The sequence below is a fragment of the Rattus norvegicus genome, chromosome 5 (assembly GCF_021556685.1).
Source record: "Rattus norvegicus strain SHRSP/BbbUtx chromosome 5, alternate assembly SHRSP_T2T, whole genome shotgun sequence".
Taxonomy (NCBI): Eukaryota; Metazoa; Chordata; class Mammalia; order Rodentia; family Muridae; genus Rattus; species Rattus norvegicus.
This window is the reverse complement of record NC_141538.1, coordinates 12507708-12530611: the sequence shown is the minus strand read 5'-3', so window position 1 is coordinate 12530611 and position 22904 is coordinate 12507708. Positions and strand designations below refer to the sequence as shown.

Sequence of the window (22904 nt, the reverse complement as noted above, 5' to 3'; positions counted from 1 at the left end):
CATCACCATAGGACATGTGTTAAAAACTCTTAGGGTATGTATGGATGTGTTCTCTTTTTATCTCTGTGAGTTTTTTTTATTTGATTTCTAAATTTCAATGTTATTCAGGTTACAAATATTTAGAATTACTCTTCCCTGGCAAGTTGGAAGCTTTAAGTAAATACAACTAATTATCCTTAGCAATAATTTTGCATTAATTTTCACATCATCTGAGACATTGTATATCAACTATATTTTGGTTGATGTTGGTATAATGTTTTCGCTGTCTCTTACTTTTGAGAAATTTTGTATTCCTGTATAAGTTTTGAAATTAGTGTGGATATTATTTTAAAATCTAGATAGAAAGAGTGGCCTACTATATGATCCAGCTGTACCACTCCAAGAGATATTCCCATCAGAGATACTTGCCCATCAAGTTTATTGCTGTTCTATTCACAATAGATAGGAAATTGAACTGCTTAGGCATCCATCAACTGATAAAAGGGTAATGAAAAATGTGATGCATTCATACGACATAATATTATTCCACAATAAAGAGAAATAAACTATGAAAATTCTAGATAGAATTGGAAATAATCATTCTCAGTGAGATAATCCAGACCCACAAAACTAATGTGTGTGTTCTTTTTCATATATTGTTGCTGACTTTGAATCTTTAGGTAAGTGTTTAAATTGTAAAGTACCCATAGAATTCAGGCCATGCATCTATATTTCAAAGGATGGGAGATGTAATTCATATAGTATGAAAGGGAAAATGGTGGGGGAGGGGTGATATTGGGGCCAAAGAGTCTCAGTGCAATGGGAGATGGGAGAGCAGCACAGAAGAGGGAGTATGGGGAGGAAAAATAATAATTGCCCTTGAAAATGTGTTGTAAAAATCTGCTATTCTAGAGGCTTCCTAAAATATATACATATATAAAAGGAGTTTAAATGGAATTGCTCTCTAACAGGAGACAATAACCATTACAGATGCCATAGAATATCTAATAAAATACTCAGTTCCAGATATGGGTTACCTCCTTTTTAGTTGTTATTTAGTGACATCCCATAGAACCCCCTCAACATTCCCAGCTATTATTACTGTTCTGGGTTACTCTCTAGAACAGTAGTTCTCAACTTTTCAAATGCTGCAACCCTTTGATTCAGTTCTTCATGTTGTGGTGACCCCCAACCATAAAATTAGTTTCACTGCTATTTTATATCTGTAATTTTACTGCTGTTATGAACCATAAAGGAAATATTTTAGGAGATAGCCGCTTGTCAAAGGGGTTGTGGCCCACAGGATAAGAACCTGCCATAGAGCTTGATGGTAAGACTCTATTGCTAAAGATACTTTATATACAAGTCACAGGACATGAAGAAATCAAGCTTCATCCCTAATGGATAGTTTTCCTAGTCCTAGAAGATTCTGTGGACAGTGCTACAGGAGAAGACTAATCAATAATCTTACTCAAATGTGAACCCTGGATCTACCATAGAGATGATGTATATTATGACTTTGGTTTTAAAAATTGAGATTTTAAGAATAGAATTCCCTTCACAAGAATACACAATTACCAACTTACATCCTAACCTAATATAAAGCCATGTATTCTACTTGGATATTTCTCTACCTCTGTAGCTGCCATATTTGTATTTGCTTCTTTTCTCATTGCTGTGACAAAATACCTGACAAGAACCAACTTAAAAAATAGTTTATTCTAGCTCCTGGTTTGAGAGGGTACTGTTCATTACATAACTGAGGGTATAATGGAATTCACTGTGATAGGAACATAGGGCTGGGACTCCTCCCATTACCACAGGTGAGGAAGCAGAGAACTCACAGGAAGGCCAGTGAGACAGTAAAGCTTCAAAAAACATATCCAATGATATACTTCCTCTCATTGTACTTTGCCTCCCCAAGATTCTACAAACACTGAAAACAATGCTACCAGCTAGGGAATAAAATATTCAACCATATGAGCCTATAAAGGACATTTCACATCCAAATCATAACAGAAGCTAAAACACTATAGGTGTAAAAAAATAGGCATATGCATAGCATAAGAAAGAAGTCATTCCATTTTGCACTGTGTAGCAAAGGGGAAACAAAAGAAAATATGGGAAACCAATAGAGAAAGAAACAGAGATGCTAATGTATTTGGGCAAGAAATCTGGTTTTAATAGAAACTTCAACTTGATTTCATTATATTTACATTGTGTTCCAAATTATTATCTATGAGCAAAGTCATCCATAAAATTAAGGGAGGCATATATAATAAACATAAAAATTAGATATTTGACAGAATAAAATAAATATTGCTTAGTAATTACATCAGGCATGTCTTCAGTCACATAGAGAGCTATTAAAAGTAGAACAACTGTTCAAGACGTGCTGCCAAATTCCTTCAAAATGACTAGTTTTGAAATGTTGACTAAATATCTTAGAACTGTATATCATCTTTAGTATAATTAAACATTGTTCAAAACAAAATCACGGCCTTTCTTTGGATTCTGAGACATAAATTAACTGTGACATTCTCTTTTATACTAGGACAGAGAAAATTATCCATTATTAGCAATTAAAATGATCCTTTTTAAGTTTCTACCATTTATAGATGACTTTATGCCTCAATCATTGCTTTTATCTATTTAAAAAGTTAGCCTTTTAGGAAACACTTTATTGAAGGTATTCATTAAATATTTACATATTTACTTAATAGATACCTGTGCCATGACTCTTAACATGTCTAGTTAATAAATTTAATGAGAAATTGAATAATTTCTTCTTGGGGCCTTTAATATCCATCAGGTTCTAATGTGTACTCAAACATGAATACAATATGAATTTGTCTGAACTCAACAATGTGAAGACTTCTAAAATATACCACATTTTCCATTATTGTTCACTCTCCACTTCTGATACAACTGCCATTTTCAGTTCAAATGTCTTTTATACTTCCAAATCAATTGAATTTGAAAACTATAAAAATGCTAGATGTACATTCCTTAATGATGTTCAAGAAATGTTTTTGCTCATTGCCATCCTTTGTAAATGATGGGAAATGTTAACTTACTTATGATCACAACATATGACAAGACTTGGACTCTATTGAAAACACAAGCTCACTGATGCATGATGCAACATGACAAAACAGAGCAGTGTCTCTGCACTCTAGTTGAAGAAGCACCTGCCGACACATACTTAATAAAATTCTTTTTATGTCACATATAAATATGTCTAGTGAGCATGTATTTTCCATATGTGTGTAGGTGCACATATATGTATGGATACATGTGCACATATAAGTTTCTATGTGGAAACCCAAGATTAGCATCTTTTTCATCAGTCTCACCTTAGTCATTGAGGCAGGGCCTCTCACTCAAGTCCAGAGTTCACTCACAGATTCAGCTAATTTAAAAAGCAAGCCTACCTAGGAATCCCCTACCATTATCTCCCATACACTGGGCTAGGATTATAAAGGTCCGCCATTTTGTCCATCTGACTTTTATATGGGGACTAAGAATCTAAACTCTGGTGTTCATGATTGCATAGCAAGCATTTTACTCATTGACCTATCACCATATCCCTTAATAGAGTTCTTTGTAATGGGTGCCATAAATTTTTTTTGAATAGTTTTGATGAGTGTCAAGTTAATTTCTTTTATTGAGGCACTTCTATGTCTTATTTACACCATTGTGCCTTTTGACCCTTTAAAAAGCAGATATAGTATAATGCTTTGGAAAATTCTTGAGTGTTGTAGAAAATTATAGATCATCCATAGTAACACCCAGGACAGGTGTTCCTAGAGCTATGTAGGAATTTTATAACTTTCTTCCATTTTGTTTCTCTTTAAGACATGTACCTTTGTCCTTTAATTTGCTTCTATTGTCTGATTTCTGCTTATTCTTTTTTTCCACTTTTTAGAAATAAGATATCCTATCATCCCAGTAGGGACTATTTTCCTTCCTTTAGAGATCAGCTCACAGTCTACTCTCCTTACTGCATCCAGAAGAATTCCACTGATGATGCAGTATTGTGCATCCTTTGCTATAAATATGGTTTATTAGTTCATAGACACTATCACATGTAAATCTCCAGCTTCAGGATGATGAAACTTTGTATACTTTTATAGCATCATTATATGGTACATATAATTATTCATTCGCCCTCTGTCTAACACTGAGCCTCAGAATTGTGACTATTATCTAGATGAGAACATTTCTAGTGTTCACATGTATTCCCAGAATATGACCTAGGGAGACATTTTCTCTATACTTTATTTAAAAACCAACAAGATTTTGAAATTGAAATTGACTGGATTGCAGAATGACAACCTGCACACTGTTGAACAGTTAACATGCGGCTGACACTCTGCTCACACTGAAGGTTTGAGTTTGATCTTAACTGATTAGTTTTCTCGAGGAATGGGGTTAAAGCGGCAGAGAATTTTAATTTTGGTCTAAACCCAGTGTATTACCTTTCTCTTCCAATTGCCCAGGTTCTGCTGATCTTCTCTGTGTGCCATGCTCTTCCTGCCCTACCCTGGTCTACTCAGGTATGTTTGCTCATGGCATTTAATATCAACAGCAGGTAATCGGGTTTATTCTCTGTAACTGCTCACAGCTCATATTGTTTAAAATACATATTGTTTAGAACCTCATGAGAAAAAAGTTTGTGTTTAGTCCCCTACATTATCTTCCTTTCCTTCTCTCCCCTTCCCTCCTGCTTCCTCAGTTTGCTGTTCTAGGACAATAAATAACTTCTAGACTCTAGATCTAGAGAGTAGATAAATAGAGGCTAAAAACATATTTCCCAGTTGTGCTAGACTCTACAATGCCACTGATTATTCCCCGAACTTTCAGAACAACAAACACCATATCTATGAAAATATCTATATATCCCAATTTTTAAAAAAAGATAAAAAACAATCAGATATATCTTCTTTTTGGATAGTTTAGAGAGAACCAGTGAATTTTGTTTCCCTTGGTATCCAGTAAGTCACAAAATAACAAAACTAAAAAGAACTTTGGAATAGTCTACACCTTACATGTGGCTGGCCAATGCTACTGTGGACCTAAGAAAGGGAGCTCTCCCACAGCTGAGTCTCCCATAGTTGCTCATTTGCTTTTCACCCTATGCATGTATTAACCTGCGAATTCCATATTAGAAAATCATTTCAAGAAAAGTTCTTCAATACATTGTATGTTGCATTAATAATAGTATATTCCCCTTTGTATGTTTTAGATAAAATAAGAAAATGTTGTATTATAAAACCTAGGAAAATTTTATAGTAAATGTGGAAAGCATATAAAAATAGAAATAATCTAGTTTCCACCAACAGGAGTTAATTTTGAAATTATATTCATTTCATACTAAAGAACTATGATTTTTTAGGATATATGAGATATATAAATATACATATTCATACACATACACATGCACATATACTCATATACAAACATACATTCTGATCCTGATGCGGAAGTTTTATCCTAATATTTTTATTAAAAAATCAAGTCACAGAACAGAATATTAAATATAAACTAATTTTTTCATATATACAGTACAGGCATATATGCAAGAAATTTATATTTATTGAAAATAACCTGGATGGTTACAAACAAAAATGTCATTAATGTTGTATTTTAGTAATATGATAATTCCTTTTGTTTCTTCACAATAATTCCATAATTAACAGATGTTATATAAATTATTAAAGTCTTTATGACCTTTTGTTTCAAAATATGGTGAGAAAAAAAATCCTGTCTTTTCTTGCTCAAGTCTCCAAGTCCTTACAGATGTCTTCTTTATGGTTCTGTCCATTTGTACCATAGACTGACTCTACTAGTAGCCATCATGCACTTTTGTCTTTCAAATGTTTTTTACAAGGTTTATAGGTATACTGTTCTTCAATCTAAGAGTACCTAGAAACACTGTCATTCTGGTGATTCATATTTAATAAATAGATTTGGAAATATACTAGAAAAGTAGCTCATCACAATTGTGGGTGGCATGACATACAGTGTAGTTTACAACCAACAAACATATGGAAGAAAAGAAAAACATGGACACGGTGTATAATGGACAATCATCTTGACAGAATAGGTACGTTCGCACACCAGACAATTCTAATCGAGGGTCTAGAGTGAGTGATAGTCATGGGTGATAGGTACTAGTCAAAGATGGGAGTTAGCTGGGGTTGCTTGGAGTAAATAATGAATTCTAGGTAAAGAAGAAATAAGCAAAGACAGGTGGAGTCCCCTCTTCCTACTCTGTCATCCTTCCTCCCTTTGTTTCTCCTCTCTCATTAAATAAAAATTTATTGAGAATTTTGCTGTATGCAAAGTATTCCACCAAACCCTGTGAGCACTGTAAAGATTGATAAACTTCTTCCAAAGTATTGCTTAATTGACAAACCAGAAAAATTAGCTATAATTGTGACACGAAGCAGAAAATATAAAATGACATTCTGATTAGGATTTTATGCAGATACCAGAATTTAAATACTATTAAAACATGGGGCTAATGAGACTGACGTAGGTACAGCAAGCTCAAGGCCACGGCAAAAATGCATTCAGAGTAGAAGAGAGCACTAAAGTTCCATTCTCCCCTATGGCTGTGCAGCTCCATGCATGCATTGTTGAATGTATTTTCTTTTTCTTTTTCTGTTTTTTCTCTTCTACAGGTCTGTCTGTTAAACAGGCAAAGGAATTTACAAGTGGTCCTTAAGGAGACTGTAGCTGACTGAATCCTTACATATAGTCCTACTTTGATGTACTAAATGTAATCTCTAAGAAATGTTATTTTCCTAATGTTAATAATAAACAAGCACTCTTGTAAGGAGGGTGTGCATCTATGTATAGTCCAAGGACACTAATTCAGTCAATTGGCTATGGAATCTTATATCCTTTGATGTGGTCAGTGTCTTGGGTTTATGTTACTTTATATGTAGTTATTAAAATTAATGTTTGATATATTAAATGTTGGCTGACTCGAGTGCTTAAAAATTTCTGGATTTTAATTTAGCTAAGGTTTTCTACCTCTATTTTTATAATAGTATCTCATATTTCGGGTTAATAAACATTACACTTGCCCACATGTGCCATGATATAGCATTAGTCCTTTGCAGCAGTTAACTGCTTGGTGTTAGCCTCTGAGATGTAAACTCTTTGCATTGGGAAGAAATTTACCCCCCACAACTGCCCCAATATCATTATATTATCCATTCCTATTAAAATATATCAATATGTTACTTCAGTAAAGCAAAATAATGAATAATGAAATGCATGCCCTCAGAGCACTTGCAAGGAAAATCACTGGTTCATTTATCCAATTAGTGAGACACATTAAGACTTCCAGTTTAAATCTGATGTATGCCTCTTTTGGAATGTGCTATGCATTGATTCTAAGTGAATGGATCTCAGTTAATCTATTATCTACATTTGCTATTTTTATCTTATTTGCCTTAAACGCAAGACTTTTTGGTGGGCTTTAATGAATTAATGCTAAGTTATACAACTCTGTATAGCTGTGAAAGAAACAATTGTTAAAGACTAAAACATAGCTAAGGAATAAACAAGCAATTTCTGACTTCTGAATTAAGTCATGTTTATAAATATAAATACTAAAATTATAAATGATGTAATAAATTTTCTTACATTATTGTTTTTGTATGATGAAACTAATTTTAGTAATAAGTATTTTTATAGAATGGAAATAAATTAAAGGTTTATGTATTAGTTGCTGTTCGTGGATGTGACAACATAACTGAGTACCATCAACCTCAAGGAGAAAGTTCTATTTTGGTCCATGTTTTGGGAGGTCTCAGAGCATGGTCTCCTAGCTCCTTTGCCAATGGCCCATGGTGAAGCAGATTGACATGGCAGAAGGACTATGTGATGTGAGATCACTCACTTCATGAAGGCCCAGAAGCATAGAAATTGAAAGTCAGGAACAACATATACATTTCAGTGACCTACTTCCCCCAGCCAGGTCTAGTCTTCTAGTTTCCATTACATCCTGATAACCCATTTAAGTGTCTATTCATCAACAGATTACCCCATTGATATAGGTCTGATAACTTAAGATCCAGTTACTTATCTATCTAAAACATTACTTCCGAAAATGTTATTGGGAACCCTACAAGTCTTTGAGAGGGAACATTTTTCATCCAAATTCTAACAGCTCGTAACACAGTTTTTCAGCAGAAAGCCAGAAGGAGGAAGATTAAATTCGTAGGATGAGAATATTTTTTATTTAACACTTTGCATCATGAAATGAAGTTTCAAAAAGATTCAACTGGTGATTTGAAATATTTTTCCTGTTAGAAATTTTTGGTTTAAAATATGTCACAAATAATGTGTTTATCTGAGAGCCACACTCTCCTCCAGTAATGGCATATTGAAACTTGGCCTTCCATTTTCCAACGGACTTTTTCTGAAGACTACCAGTCTCCTGTCCCACATGAATATCAAAATCCACATGCACCAGGAAATAAGAATTGATGTTACTGCCTGCAGCATGGAAGACAGACCAAGTCATACACTAAGCGAAGGTAAGGACAGATGCCAATCAAGAACATCCTGCTGCAAACAAAAGGAGTCTAGTGTGAACCAAACCCAACTCCACTTTGTACAGAATGGGTGAGTGTTTCCAAGGCAAAAGGGGTGAGTGGAATTGGTGAGGGCTGAGGGTTTGAGTACAGTCAGGGAAGTGGAAATTTACAAAACCTATGAGTGGAAAAGGGTGGTTGTTCCAGGTAAAACTCACCTGGCTTTGCTCAAGAATTTTCCAAAGATACATGTCTAACCTATGACTGAGGTGAGTAGACAGTGTGGCTGGAACACGGCTGTACAGATTTTTGCCAAGTGGTGCAGAAGTCAGTAACAACCAAGTCATCTGGTCAGTTGCAAGTTACACCCCATCCAGAAGGGAAGGAAAACAGCAAAGAGCTTCGAGCTAGCAAATAGTATAATTTTCTGCTTAGGAAGATAATTTCTGGGAACCATGAGGAAATTGGTCATAAAGGGAAAAAACTGGATGCCAGAGGAATGGCTAGGACACTTATAGAATCAGAGCTGGAGAGCAAACTGCACAGAAAGGGAGGAATCTAGACAACTAATTGATGAAAGATGGGAAAGAAAGGTCACAGATAGTGTTGAGATTCTAGCCAGGACACCTGGTGGTGAAATATCTTCAAACGATGTGCAGATGTTCACATGCTCAGTTCAGCTCAGGATATAGCCAAGATTTTAAGTGTCATCGTTGTGAGGATGATGAAATAGAGCATAATAGAAGTTGAGGCTATAGATGATGTCACCTGATGAGTCTGTGCAGTGGAAGGAGGACAGACATCCTAGGGAAACACTGGGATTTAAGAGATTGTAAAAGTGATTTCAAGAGTCAACATTTTATAGACACTTCACAGAGTGGGTGGTCCACACTCTGTGTCTAGGAAGCAGAAGGTCAAAATCCTTGAACCTCTAGGTCTCTGGTTCCAGTAAGCACAGCTGGATTTGAAGGAAGAGACAAGTGTGGCCACATTTGTGGAACCTCTAGTAGGCAAGTTTAATGATGCTGTAGAAATTTCCTGTGCGTGAAATAAAAACAGCTGTATTGAATAGAAACCTGCATGGAAGAAACTTAGCTTCTTCCTCATTTACGTCCTAAATAAGGCATTGCAAACCTCAGGTCTTTTCAGTCAGTGTGTTCTGATGTTCTAACTTGACAGTGTCTATTTCTTTATTTTGTAGTAATGAAGGGGTTTAGGAATTAGTCCAGCTGGCTTACTCAATGTAGTCTTTGTTTACCACCCCCTCTGTGTGTGTGTGTGTGTGTGTGTGTGTATCTGTGTGTGTGTGTGTGTGTGTGTGTGAGAGAGATTAAACACATAAACAATAGTATGTATGTGAAGATCAGAGTGCAGCATTGAGTTTCAGTCATCACTTTCCAGATTGTTTGAGACAGGACTCATTCACCAGTTCATTTGTCAGGCTGTCTCAATAGTATGCTTTGAGGACCTCCTAGGTGTCTCCACCCACTATAACCCTGTAGGAACCTTGGGGTGCACAGTACCATATCTACCTTCATGGAGCTTTTAGGGTCTTCAGTTTTGCATATAAGTATTTTGTCCATTTATTCACAGTCACTTGATATAATTTTAATGTTTGATGATTTTATACATCTCTGTTTTCAAACTAATGAAACATACATTAACATACATTGAACATATACAGAGCCACTGTCACTAGGTGTGGGACTGAGATCTGTCTTCATCTGGACATGGAATTCTTGCTCTCCTGTAGATCCCAACTTTCACATGCCAGTACTTTTTGGTTTCCAACTTGTGCTTTGTTATTCTGCAAACTTTGTGTGATGGTTCTGGTGCCTCTTGTCTTTGAAGTTTTTAGACCCCCACATCTGGATGTTCAGATGTGAGCATCTGAGAAATGGTTGGAGCTGGGCTTAGATCATTTATGCTGTACATGAAGAGCCTATGGGAAGAATTGAGCCATTGTTTCAAGAAGACAGAAACCACACAGCATTCATTTCTTTCAAATATTGCTTAGTACATGCAAAGAGGAGTGCCAGCCTCTAAGATGAAATGGCCAGCATAGGACTTGCAAATGTATGTTTAAAAAGAGTGTACAACCAAAGGAGAAGCTTATAGATCTAGCACATAAGTTTGTATATAGGCCTTTATAAACAGTGGGAATTTGATGAGTGACTGCCCCAAGACTTGCATTACTATGTGGATTCTCAGTGAAAAGAGGACTATGGTGGTTGTAGAAACTTCACATTAGAACTTGAAATTATTTTTAATAATGTAAAAAAATTTTAAAAAGATTTTATTTTATATATGTGAGTACACTGTAGCTGTCTTCAGACACACCAGAAGAGGGCATCAGATCCCATTACAGATGGTTGTGAGCCACCGTATGGTTGCTGAGAATTGAACTTAGGACCTCTGGAAGAGCGGTCTGTGCTCTTAACCATTGAGCCATCTCTCCAGCCCCCCAGACCTTGAAATTTTAAACAAAAAGCTGCACAAGAAACTTTCCTTCTAACATAGTCAGGATCATGTATCAGGGGCCTCAGATGAACTAAGAAAGTTTATATTTTCATGAGAGAAACAAATATGTATATATCTTGAATAATATGAAAAACAAGGTTTTAGTAATGTTTATATACTTGCTATTTGTATTTTGTGATGCATACTGTTTTTTACTCAACATTACTTTTTGCCTCCTAGACTTCTAGAAGGTCCTTGCAGGTAGGTAGATTACATAACTAGTCCTGGTCAATGAATCACCTGGGTAATATGACATATCACTTCCAAGCCAAGGCATTTGCAAGAGACTTAGGGCATAGACACTTCTTTCTAATATGTGTTACAAGGTGAAATGGTAGCATATAAAGATGATTAGGTTCATAACTATGTGGAGTATTGCTCTCCTGATATGAATTAGACAAGCAATGTGAGCAAGAAATGAACCTTCATTAGTGTGTTCTTGGCATCTAATGTTCTAGAGCTGTTTTATTGTGCTACCATACACCCTCGGGAAACTCTCAAGAACTAAGTTATAAAAGTCATGGAAAAAATGAATTCTGCATAGGTAATTTGCCAGTAACATTGAGACTTAAGCTTGTATCTTATTAGGACAAAGGTTATCATGCCAAACAGATCTCTTGAAGGGGAAAGATAAAAAATAGTGCGCCGTAGTACCCATCCTAGGACTTTGTTGTTCACATTGGGATTTGAACACTTGCTACATTCCTCAAAGACTGAGTAAGTATAGCTAACATACTGTGGCTCTCAGCACAATAACTTCATTGTTATATCTAGGAAGTCTAACAAGACATTCCACTAAGATCTGAATCCATTTCCATCTTATATCCTCATCATTATGTTCTATAAAGGTTTGAAGAGTTCAGTACGTCAGCTTTTGCCATCAGTGTGGATAGCAGTTAACACCCAGGGCATCTGAGTTTAGCACTCATCAGTAGCTTTTCTGGGAGACTTCTTCAGCTACAATACAAGATCAACATTTAAATGAGCTTAGATACGGCATCATTTGATATTCTGACACTGTGAGAGATATGGTCATTTGGAATAGAATATCATGCATTAAGGGGTTGATAAAAGATGGGTATTTGACATTTCTTTGACGCTTCATGACCAGGCGTCAGGCACTTGGTGGTTAGATTCTGTTGAGGTTTGCTTCCTGTCTTCCCTAATGACCAAAGGCTTGCCTCTAGATTCCACTGGGAGTTAGTGTTTCAGTATACGCAGTCTGGAAGATACAAATGTTTATTATATAATTGGTACAGTAAGTTCTAATTAAAGCATAATGACTATCGTTCTGAGAATAGTAGCACTCTTATCCATCCTAAGAAAGGACCACTGTGATGGTTCGAATGAAAATGGTCCCAGTCAGCTTATAGAAAGTGGTACTATTGTGCAGTGTGGTTTCGTTGGAGTATGTGGCACTGTTGGAGGAGTGTACTACTGCGAGAGGGCTTTGGGGTTTCAGAAGCCCAAGCTAGACCCAGAGCTACTCTCTCTTCTTGCTGCCTGCCAATCAGGATGTAGAACTCTCCACTACTTCTCCAGAACCCTATCTGCCTGTGTGCCGCCATACTTCCCACTATTATGGTAATGGACTAAACCTCTGAACTGTAAGCCAGCCCCAGTTAAATTCTGTCCTTTGTAAGACTTGCCACGGTCATGGCGTCTTTTCACAACAAAATAAATCCCAAGTAAGACAACTGTTAAATGACAAATGTCAGCTCAAGAAACTTCAATATTCAGCCCTTTCTGAAAGTACAGTAATTGCATGGAACCTATAACATACCTGTATAAATCTTACATGTTGACCTCAGTATTATATTTCTCTTCAAAAACTACCTAATCGTCTGGGGCTTCTCAGTCAATCCTACACAATTAATAATGGAAAACCATAAAATTGTAGCATACAGTCCCAACTCATTAAGCATATATTTTGTCTTGTAACTCAAGTGCTTCTGCAAGTTAGCTTACCATCTCATAATTATGGTGCATTCTAAGAAAGATCCACAGCTGGGATCTAATCCCAGGATTATGAATCAGAACATCTAGAGGTGAAACCAGACATGAATACTTGCGAGTCTCTTTGGGTGACTCTTTCACACACTTAGGCCCAGAAACACAGAAAATATGATGTGATGTGGCATATCAAAGAGATCTGAAAATTTCATTTTCTTTGTAATCCATAGCTGAGCACACAACTTTCTTTGTAAAATGAAATTATAGTTATAAAATTTTAAATAACTTTTTGGAAAATGACTGTTTTTTCAATAAGTTATGTTTGAGTGTCTCCCATTTTTAGCTTCTTCTCACAAATTCTGTGTCCATTTTATCTTCTAATATTTATGGTGGCCCTAAGAAGTAGTCTGTTGACTATCTCTCTCTGTCTTAGTTAGGGTTTTGGTTGCTGTGATGAAGCATCCTGATCAAAAGCAAGGTAAGGAGGAAAGGCTTTGTTTGACTTCCATATTATTATTGAAGTCAGTCATGACAGGAACTCAAAAAGGGCAGCAACTTCAAGGTAGAACCTGGTGTAGAGGCCACAGAAGGATACTGTCTATGGACTTGCTCTCCATAACTTGCTCAGTCTGCTTTCTTACAGAACACAGGACCTCCAGCCCAGGGATGGCACCACCCACAATAGGCCTCCCCATCCTAATTAAGAAAATGCCCTAAGGCTTACAGCCCAAACTTATGAAGGCATTTTCTTAATTGAGGGTCCCATCTCTCAGATGATTTTGACTTGTATCAGATTGACATGAAATTGTCCTGTTCATCCCTCTTATATAGAAGAGAAAATCAAGTGAAGTGATCTGTACGATGGTTTAGGTTGTAAGCAAACTTGTGAAACAGGAAACCAGGGAGGCTAAGACTTTGGCCTCTGTTCCCAGATGGAGCTGACTTCAGAAGACCTTAATGAAGGTTAGTCATGGCAAAGGCATGGTCTCCTAAAAGTCTGTATCAGTAATCTCAGAGAGCACTCTGTACTGCTAGTCCTGCTGGCTACATCTGTTTTTCATGACCCTATCTCCAAAGTGACAGTCTCTGCCTTTGACTCTGAGAAGACTCTCATCAATGATGGCATCTGATGTGAGTTTGTATTTATAGAGTCAGTTCTTCTGCAGAGTGGGGTCTCAAAACATCAGAAAATGTACATAAGCAGTAGCCTAGGAGAGGATTTTCTTAAGCCTAAATCCTTTGGGCTGGAGCAATCATGAAGAGAAAATACCTTGTCCTCTCTTCTTTAAAATTCTGGTGTGGGGCTCCATTGGACTCTGGGCTCTAGGTATTAAAGTGAAGGGTCAGAACTGGAAGTGGTACAGATGAATAGATACTGTTGTTAGTAGGCAGAGCATGCGTGGTGCTAATGAGGGGTGGAGGAAAGAATACTACATGATGTTAAGACATTTGTTGTGATATCCATAAATGAAGAGACACCTCTCTGATTGGAAACCCTGTTAAAAAACAGGGAACATCTTGTTTTATAAGATATCTTAGTGGAGATTTATGAATACGTTCAATTATAATAAAGGTAAATAAACATGCCTACTGTCACTCAATGCTAAATGTGCATGGACTTATTTGTATACTCACGGAAAGTCATTCTGCTTTCATTGACTTCATCTGAGAAAGGATGTGGTTTAGCCTTAATCCCCTACGATATTGCCCAAGTCAAGGAGCAATAGAGCTCACACTTACTCCCAGTTGCCTGGTGTGAAGCCGAGGATGTAACTGCTGGATACTAAGCCTCTTCCCTAGTGTTTATTAGTGAATGTGTTCAGCTGTCCAGCGGAGCAAGGTTGGCTTTCATTTTCTACTCCTGCTCTGAGATTTTCACATATTTTTCTTTCCCATTTTTGCTATGCAGAGTCAGAGCAGGAAAGAACTCAGAATAAGTATTTGTAATTGTTCTAGGGTTTAGGAGACAATTCCATCATCTTCTTCCTTTCCTTTGATTCAGGTTTCAATGGACTTTGATTCTCTGTCCAACTGAAGGCAGGCCAATGGTGCACATGGTTCCAAATCAGATTACATAAAAGGTAAGGCTGGCATCTCCCAGAGGCTGTCAGGCCAAACTTCTCACTGTGATAAAAGTGAAGGTGTTCCCAAGGGCAGCAACTGCCAGGCAGCTTTGAACTTTGATAAGTCAAAGAAAGATGTGTGGATTTTGGATCAACTCCCATCTGAGCACTTAATTCCCTGACACTCTTGGCTGCCTTTGTTCAGCTGCACCTCATATTATTTTCTGGAGTAGTGTCATAGAATGTGCATAAGGTTTTGTTTCCATACTATGAAGGATCTTTGACTGGGAAGAGCTGGGCAGGATTTCCTGCACCAGCATCTTCACTGAAGAGAACTGCCCCTTGATTATTTCTTTTTCATATTGCATTTCAATCTTCCAGAAGCAAATGCTATGCCATGCCCATTCACATTATAGATACATGGGGAACACATCAGCATTGCCTTCTTTCTTTACACGTACAAGGTCTGCATCTGCCTAGTCAACCAGTGCCAAATGCAAGTTACAGTCTCTTGCCAGCCTTAGTCATATGAGCTGACATTCAGACAAAATAAGAAACCTGTTTGCATCTGCGTGTGTGTTGAAGTCTTGCTAAGTGGAATGTGAAACCTTGAGAAGAAACCTGGGAAGCTGGAGTTGGTCTGGATGCCACCCCAGCAAGTGCCATGTGAATTAAACCAGATCTTAGAGGAGCTCTGAGGTCATTAGTGAAATTCCGTTCTTGTTTTCCTTTTCATGGTCTTTGTTTTGTTTGCTTCGTCCTTTCACTGTATCGTTTTCATAGACTCGGAAGGAAATCAATACCACAGAAGAAAGAGAACCTGACCTGTGGTATTTCTGACTGAGTCAAATTCAAGACACTCTGGAAATCTACACGACAGTCCAAGTTTGTGAGATTGCCAGCCCGAGAGCCAGACCAAAGAGGTTAGCTGTGACACGTGGGCCTCTCCAAGGTGACCTTTTGCGAAGTTTATGTTTATCATGTCATTTGTCTGTCAGTGACATTGACTTTTTTGTATTAACATCTCCTCCAGACCAGTAAGTAAATGTACTTTCCCAAAGCCAAAAGAGATGTCATTACAGAGTGTGCTGTAATCTACTAACCCCTCCCCTCTAGTACATATCATAATTAAAGTATAGTCTATAGTGGGAAATTCTGTATTTGTATTATTCTGTATAGACCACCCTAAATCAAAGTCAGATTTTGTGATGTGCTGACAAGTGACAAGTTAGTATTTTGGAATAAAACTCTCTGCCTTGTGTTGTATATCTAGGTTTGGGTATAAATGGTCTCTCTATAACCCATGCTACTGCCTGCATCGCATTACTTACCACATAGTAGGGAAGTGATGTGCATAAATATAGGTCTTGATAAGCCTGGTGAGCTGGCCCCAGCCCTTCCCTTGCCTTGTATCTGATCTTGTGTGTATAATACTCAGAGAAAGATATCCCTTGCTCAACTTAAGGGACAAATTGGGACAAGAACTACAAATTGGAGGGAGGTATCATAACTCTAGACAACTTTCACTTTAATTATTTATGGAATCACATACAAATATTATCATTTCTGGTTTAATACTTGCTACTTCTTGAAAATTAAAATCAAGATATTAGGTTCCTTCTCTCCTTAGAAGAGTGATTTTAAACCTAGTTAATAGTTTCTAATTCAGGGTAGAGGGAGAAGAATATGTTCCTGAGTTTCAAGGTCAGAAGGATTTGTAACTTAATTTCGAGATAACTTCAGACTACAGTTGCCCCTGACATCACAAGGTTAGGATTATGTCTGAGTTTACTTATTATTAGTATAAGATAACTTTATTAACCTCTGGTTGTATATTTAATTGTGAAATCCAGCATGGCTCTAGGAATAGAACTAACTGGGGTACCTAGGGAATGAAGAAAAGACAAACACACACAGAAACATGGACACACAGAAATAGCTAGGATCATATGAACTGGGCTCTGGTGGAGAAACACCAGCAGCCCTGGGAGCTCAGAATGTTAAATATAGCTGAACAGAGCGACTGTTTATTGCATATAGCTGAACAGGGTTAGGGCTTATGCCATGCAGATAGACAAGGAGGCAGGGTTTATGGTATTCAGCTGTATCAAGAAAACAGATATAGCTAATCTCAGTAGGCACAGACTCTGGTGGAACTGTCCTCTGGCCATAAATATACAGGGAGGAAGCTATGGTGGACATTTTCTGTATTCACTAAAACATGTGCACATGGACTAGAAGGGAAGGCTTTGCTATTTTCCCACTGTTCTGAGGCTGCGGTCCTTGACATGGCTGGTTCATGTCAACCATACATATTCAGTCAGGACTTACCTCACTCCGGACTTTCTGCATTCCCCAGTTCTGTTAAGCTTAAGCTACCAGTGTTTCTCCTCACTATTTGAGATTACTTATAGTAGAATAAAGAATTTTACAACCTTTTATTCACTCACAGTGCTTATCTCCATCTGAAGAAATATTCCTTATCTGACTGAATGTTATGCATACTGATCTTGCAACTGTTGATATAGAGCTTATATTTCATTTTACAAGTATAACTGAACAGAAAAAAATAAGTTGTCAAACTTCATACTGATACTTAGAATTGGCCTAGGTTCAAGAGTTAGCTCTCTCTAAAGTCAAGACCTTTGCTATCCTGGCAGCACATTTATTACCCTGGACAGCACATTTATTTATATAGAGTGATTCTCTGCACCAGAATTATAGCTCATGCTGTGGATTTGACAGCTTCTTCCACAAAGATCAAATTCAGAGACTGGGACTCAGGGCCAGTCACAAAGAATGTGAGCTTATGGAGTGTACATAACTCTGTATGAAATCTCTACTCACTAACATTACGGTAAGTGTTGACTCAAGGCATGCAAAGGCCAAAGGTCACAATTCTCTGCTTGCATATGTGCTCCCTCAGCACTGATTGGAGAGTAGTCCATCTGGTGTAGGAGAAAGGACTTACCTTTGTGGGTATATTTTTGAGAAACAGTAAGAAAACATGTTCTATGTTATTCACGTGTAACTAAACTGAATAACATGGGTAGCAGGAGATCGGGAGGAGTCAGTTCAGAGCTGAGACTCACTGCTGTCCTTGCTTACTCATTGGGGAAGTTACATTGCTTGTCGAAGCTTTCACCTCTGCACTAGGGTTTGTATTGCCCATCATAAGACATGGTTGGTTATTATAAAAGCAAGTACTGTATATGATGAATGATGACTGTAAAGAAAAAATAGACAGAGATTCATCATATCTGTGGTAGTTTCTTAAGGAAATGTGCCAGATTCTCTTATGAAAGATCATACAATTTAGTTAAAGGATATAAATTATTTAAATGGTAAACAATGCAAGGACTGAATAAATAATATAAACACCAGGAAGTGACATATAACTATTAAATAATACCCCTAATAATTGACAGCTAAACAAAAATAATAATGTGTACTTCCTGCTTTTTCCTTTAGTAGTGTCAGAGTTTCAGGTCTTACATGGAGGTCCTTAACCCATTAAGAGCTAAATTTTATGTGGAGTGAAAGATAAGTGTGTGGTCTCCTGCATATAGATACCCAGGTTCCCCTACACGATTTGTCAAAATGTCCTCTTTTCTTCACAGACCATCTTTTTTATTCCCCAACTCTTATTCCATAAGCTTTGCTGTACAGAAGCTTTTTAGTTCATGAAGTAATGCGATTAACTGTTGCCTTATTTCCAGAGTGACAGAAGTCCTATTCTACATGTGAGATAAAACAGGCAGTAGTTTCACTTTTGAGCCTGCCTTAATTCTCGTAATCTAACAACCCCCATGTATATCCATTTTTCCTAAAATTGACATGCTGTTCATCTTTATTAATAATATTCTTTGTGTGGGTGTAGTACATAACATTTATCCATTCATCCATTGATAGTACTTAGAGTGATGCATAAATTAGGTACAGGAAATAGTACCATACTGAAGGTATGTTAACGTAAGAAGAATAATTTGAGGTTCAAGAAAGAAGGATACTATTAAGTCAAAGGCAAGTGAAAATAAGAAGAAAATGTTCTGGACTGGATTGAGTTTCATCCAAACTCATTGGTGAAGCTTTACCCATCCCATCATGTTCTTATTTTGAAAATAGGGACAATGGAAATAGTAAATTTTAAGGGTGGTAACATTCGCTTCTTGATTATCAAAGAGGAAGTGAGAGTAAATCCCTCCCTCCTATGAGAAGATGGCTGTGTGCAAATGAAAAGAGAGACTTGCTAGAATCAAGGCCTTGCTAGAACACTGTTGATCTGTGTGGACGTTTCAGCCCATGGCACTATGCAGAAAGGTGTTAACTGATTAGGACAGATGACTGCCTTAGCCAACTAAGACAAAGACAATTATGAAAATAAGAGAGGACAGGGGACTGGAGAGGTGGCTCATTGGTTGAGTGCACAGGCTAATCTTTCAGAGGACATGGGTTTGGTGACTCATAATTGTCTGTAGCTTCTGTTCCAGGGGGCCTGATACCCGCTTTCTGCTTTCTATGGACACCAGACAAGCATGTGTTCATAGACATCTATGGAGACAAAATAGTTTACATATAAAATATTTGTTAAAAATTAAAATTGAAGAGAGGAAGTGATGTGCTGAAATCATAGGAGGATGTCTTTCAGAAGCTGGGTATGTAGCTTAGTGATGAGTGTCTGCCAAGCACATGAGAGGCCCTGGTTTGATTTCTCTCATATGCCCACACCCCTACAAAATGTCTGAACAGATCACCACAAATAAAAAAAACCCTAGTCATTATGGACAGTAAATAGAGAACCTTGGAGTTGAGTGTTTGTAAAATTTATTTAAATGTCTAATACTAAGCCAGAGTTAGATGAAAAACATTACTGAGAAGGTTGCATAATCTCCCTGCAGCACAAATGAATACCACCTTAAATATCTGAACATGAAATGATAGTCAGAAGTCAACCTACACTCTAGCAATGTTTCTGTAAAGGAGAGAAAGGTAGATTTTAAAGAGCAAAACAGTGAGTGAGAAGGCATTTTCCCTGTTTCTCATCATTCAGTGGGAGCTAGAGTCCCTTTCATTTAGCACATGGTTCTGTGGGAGTCAAAGATCTGCACTTCTGTCCAGGAATTCAGTGAATGGAGCTGTTCCTTCAGCTGTCCCTCTTATTGGTTTTGCATGTTTCACTGCGTACTACACAGGGTTTATCTACATTTGTCAAAGTTCTATTCATTAATTCACTAAACTGAATAAATGTGTGTAAAACCTGGCTAATGTCAATCTTGTTCTTGGTGAACTAAATAGCAATACAAAAAGTCTCCCAGCATGCATGAGCTACACTCAGAAAAAGAAAAAAAAGAGAAAGAAAAAGAGAAAGCAAACATATTAAAGGAAGGAGTGTCATACAAGTCTAGTCTGTATCCTGTAACCATCACATATGTTTAATATATGCTAGGCTATCTCCATAAGGTTTATAGTCTGGGGAAGGGAGTTAGAACCAGTTAGGAGGAGTCAGGTGCTTCTAGAAAAGAATAGACTTAACTGTGTTGGGGAGGTGTACCTTAATCAAAAGGTAATAACTAAGGAAGGTTTCATATTCATCTCATATTGTAGGTGGATATAACACTCATAGAGAAGGTGTTAAATACATAGAAGGAAGGCAACATGTAATGAGAAAGGCCCAAACGACATAACAATAGTTATAGACCAGTGAAAGAGAGATTGTTAAACATAGTTGACAGCTAGATGATTAACTGACTCTTTTCCTTTGGTTTTCGTATTTCAGAAGGTGGTTGAGTTTTCTGACTTTGATGGATAAGACACACATCAATTAGAAGTACTTGAAATGACGGTAACTGAACAGTAAAATCTGCAAGCCTGGCTGAGACCAACTCAAGAGCGCAACACATAAGCATGTACGAAAGGAAACTTTCATTCGCCCTAAAAATGGACAACAAGCACCTCCCTAAACCACAGTCCATGGAGAGCTTCTGCCAAAGTACTCTGAGATTTAGATGGATTAAGGAAAGTCACTTAAAGCCAAAATAAATGAGTATCTCCACATCCTGAGTGAAATATAAGATTCTCACAAATAAGTGGGAGTCCTGAGGGAGTGTGGGTGGGTTGAAGTAAGCATCCCTGTGGACTGTGGGCTTCTCTTAAATCTGAGCTCCTAAATGGGAAAAATCATTTAGATGAAGCTTAACAAGAAGCAGAAAATATTAGTCCCTGCTCAAGTCTGTGAACAATGGGCGAGCTTAATTTAAATGGCTCTACATGACCTCCTGAACTGTGGGAGAAATATGTTCACAAGTCCAAGACAAAAGTCACACAGTAGTCAAGTACTTGTAAAAAGATGTCTCATTTAAAAGTGGCCCAATCCCAATCACAGGTTACTTTTTCTGTTTCTCTATCTTATTACGGGAAAAGTGGTCGAGACAGAACTCTACCTGTGTAAAATGGGGAATGGGGCATCTACTCCTGGTGAATGTGGTTCAGATGCAAGCAGATTTACTTTTCCTGCTTGAAGAAAAATGAGCAATGTATCTGCCAACTCTTTGAAACTGGGCATAGAAGGACCAGTCAGTGAAATTCAGACAACAAGTTAAGCTGGTGACTGCCCTGGTTTATGTTCCAGTTTCAGACAGCAGCAAACTCTAGCAGCTTGCTCACCTCTCCAGACTAATGATGTGGAGCTGGAAGTCCAGAGAGTCAGGAGTTTCCAGTGAAAAAAATAGAGGCAAGCACAAAGGAAAGGAACTCCAGGGAGGCCCAGAGTTTTGTCTCCAGTCATCACCTGAGAATTGGTCTACATATGCACAAAAGAAAACCACTAAGACCAGAGCAGAATGGCCTAGTGATTAGGGGGATATTACTTCGAGTTCCCTTGTGGCTGGAATATTTCCTGTTCTCACCAGTCCAAGTTTCAATCTCATGAAAAGCTTAGCTTTAAAAGGCAGTATGAAAAAATGAACACGAGACCGACCACTGCTCTTGTCTTCTTCACTAAATTTTACAACTGAGACTTTAAGGGATTGAATTATTTCTTATCTATGCCTCAGAACAAAGGTTATGATGATAAGGGTTAAGGAAACAGCTTGGTGGTAAAGCACTTTCCCAGTATACACAGGGTTCTGGATTCATTTTCTAGTATTAAAAACAAAATAAAACAAAACCAAAAACCAAAAAAGCACTAGCTCTCAGTAGGGATAATTCACAAGTTATATCATCCTATCCTTTAACAATTGAAAAATCAAACTAATTTCAACAAAGCAGAAATACTGATTTACAATAAAAAGTAAATTTAATCAATTAAAATAAAATAAGAATTCCAGAATTATTAGACAAGAAAATAAAATACATCTGTTACTACTTCACATAGAGTTGCCTTGGTCATGGTGTCTGTTCACAGCAGAAAAATCCTGACTAAGCCAAGGTGTGAGATAAGTTAGGAGTTAAGTTTATGTGAAGTTTCATCCCCAAAGGAATAGTGGGAGAAAGTGGTAAAAGCAAACAATTTGAAGAGTATCAAGGGAAACTGACAAGTTCCATGAAAACCATAAATCTAGCACTCTAAAATGGACACTCAAAAGGAGAGCATGAAGAAAACTGTGCTTAGATATTTCATAACACAGCGTTGCCAACCGACACAACAGGAAAACTTAAATGAAAGCACAGAGGAATCGTGGGTACCTAGAGGTGCAAAGATAAGACAAAAATGTCCTGACAGGTCCCTGCAAGCCACAGGAGTGCAGAGAAAGGTGATGACATCCTACAAACAAAAATCTCCAAGCCAACCTGTCAGCCTATAAGAGAAAACCATCAAATGAAGGCAGTGTAGACT

The 22904-nt window shown here is 37.4% G+C and overlaps 1 protein-coding gene across 4 annotated transcripts in view; it reads left to right on the top strand.

Annotated features, from left to right (window-relative positions):
• The window catches only part of C5h8orf34 (similar to human chromosome 8 open reading frame 34), a 529514-nt gene extending 521793 nt beyond the window's left edge, over nt 1-7721 (top strand). For 3 of the 4 annotated variants that reach the window (XM_087550403.1, XM_087550402.1, XM_087550401.1), the window contains 2 exons: nt 4482-4538; nt 6669-6990. In XM_087550403.1, coding sequence (XP_087406529.1) covers nt 4482-4538; nt 6669-6712 — 101 coding nt within the window. In that variant the 3' untranslated portion in view covers nt 6713-6990. 4 annotated transcript variants of the gene reach the window in all.
• Nucleotides 7722-22904: the final 15183 nt, after the last annotated feature.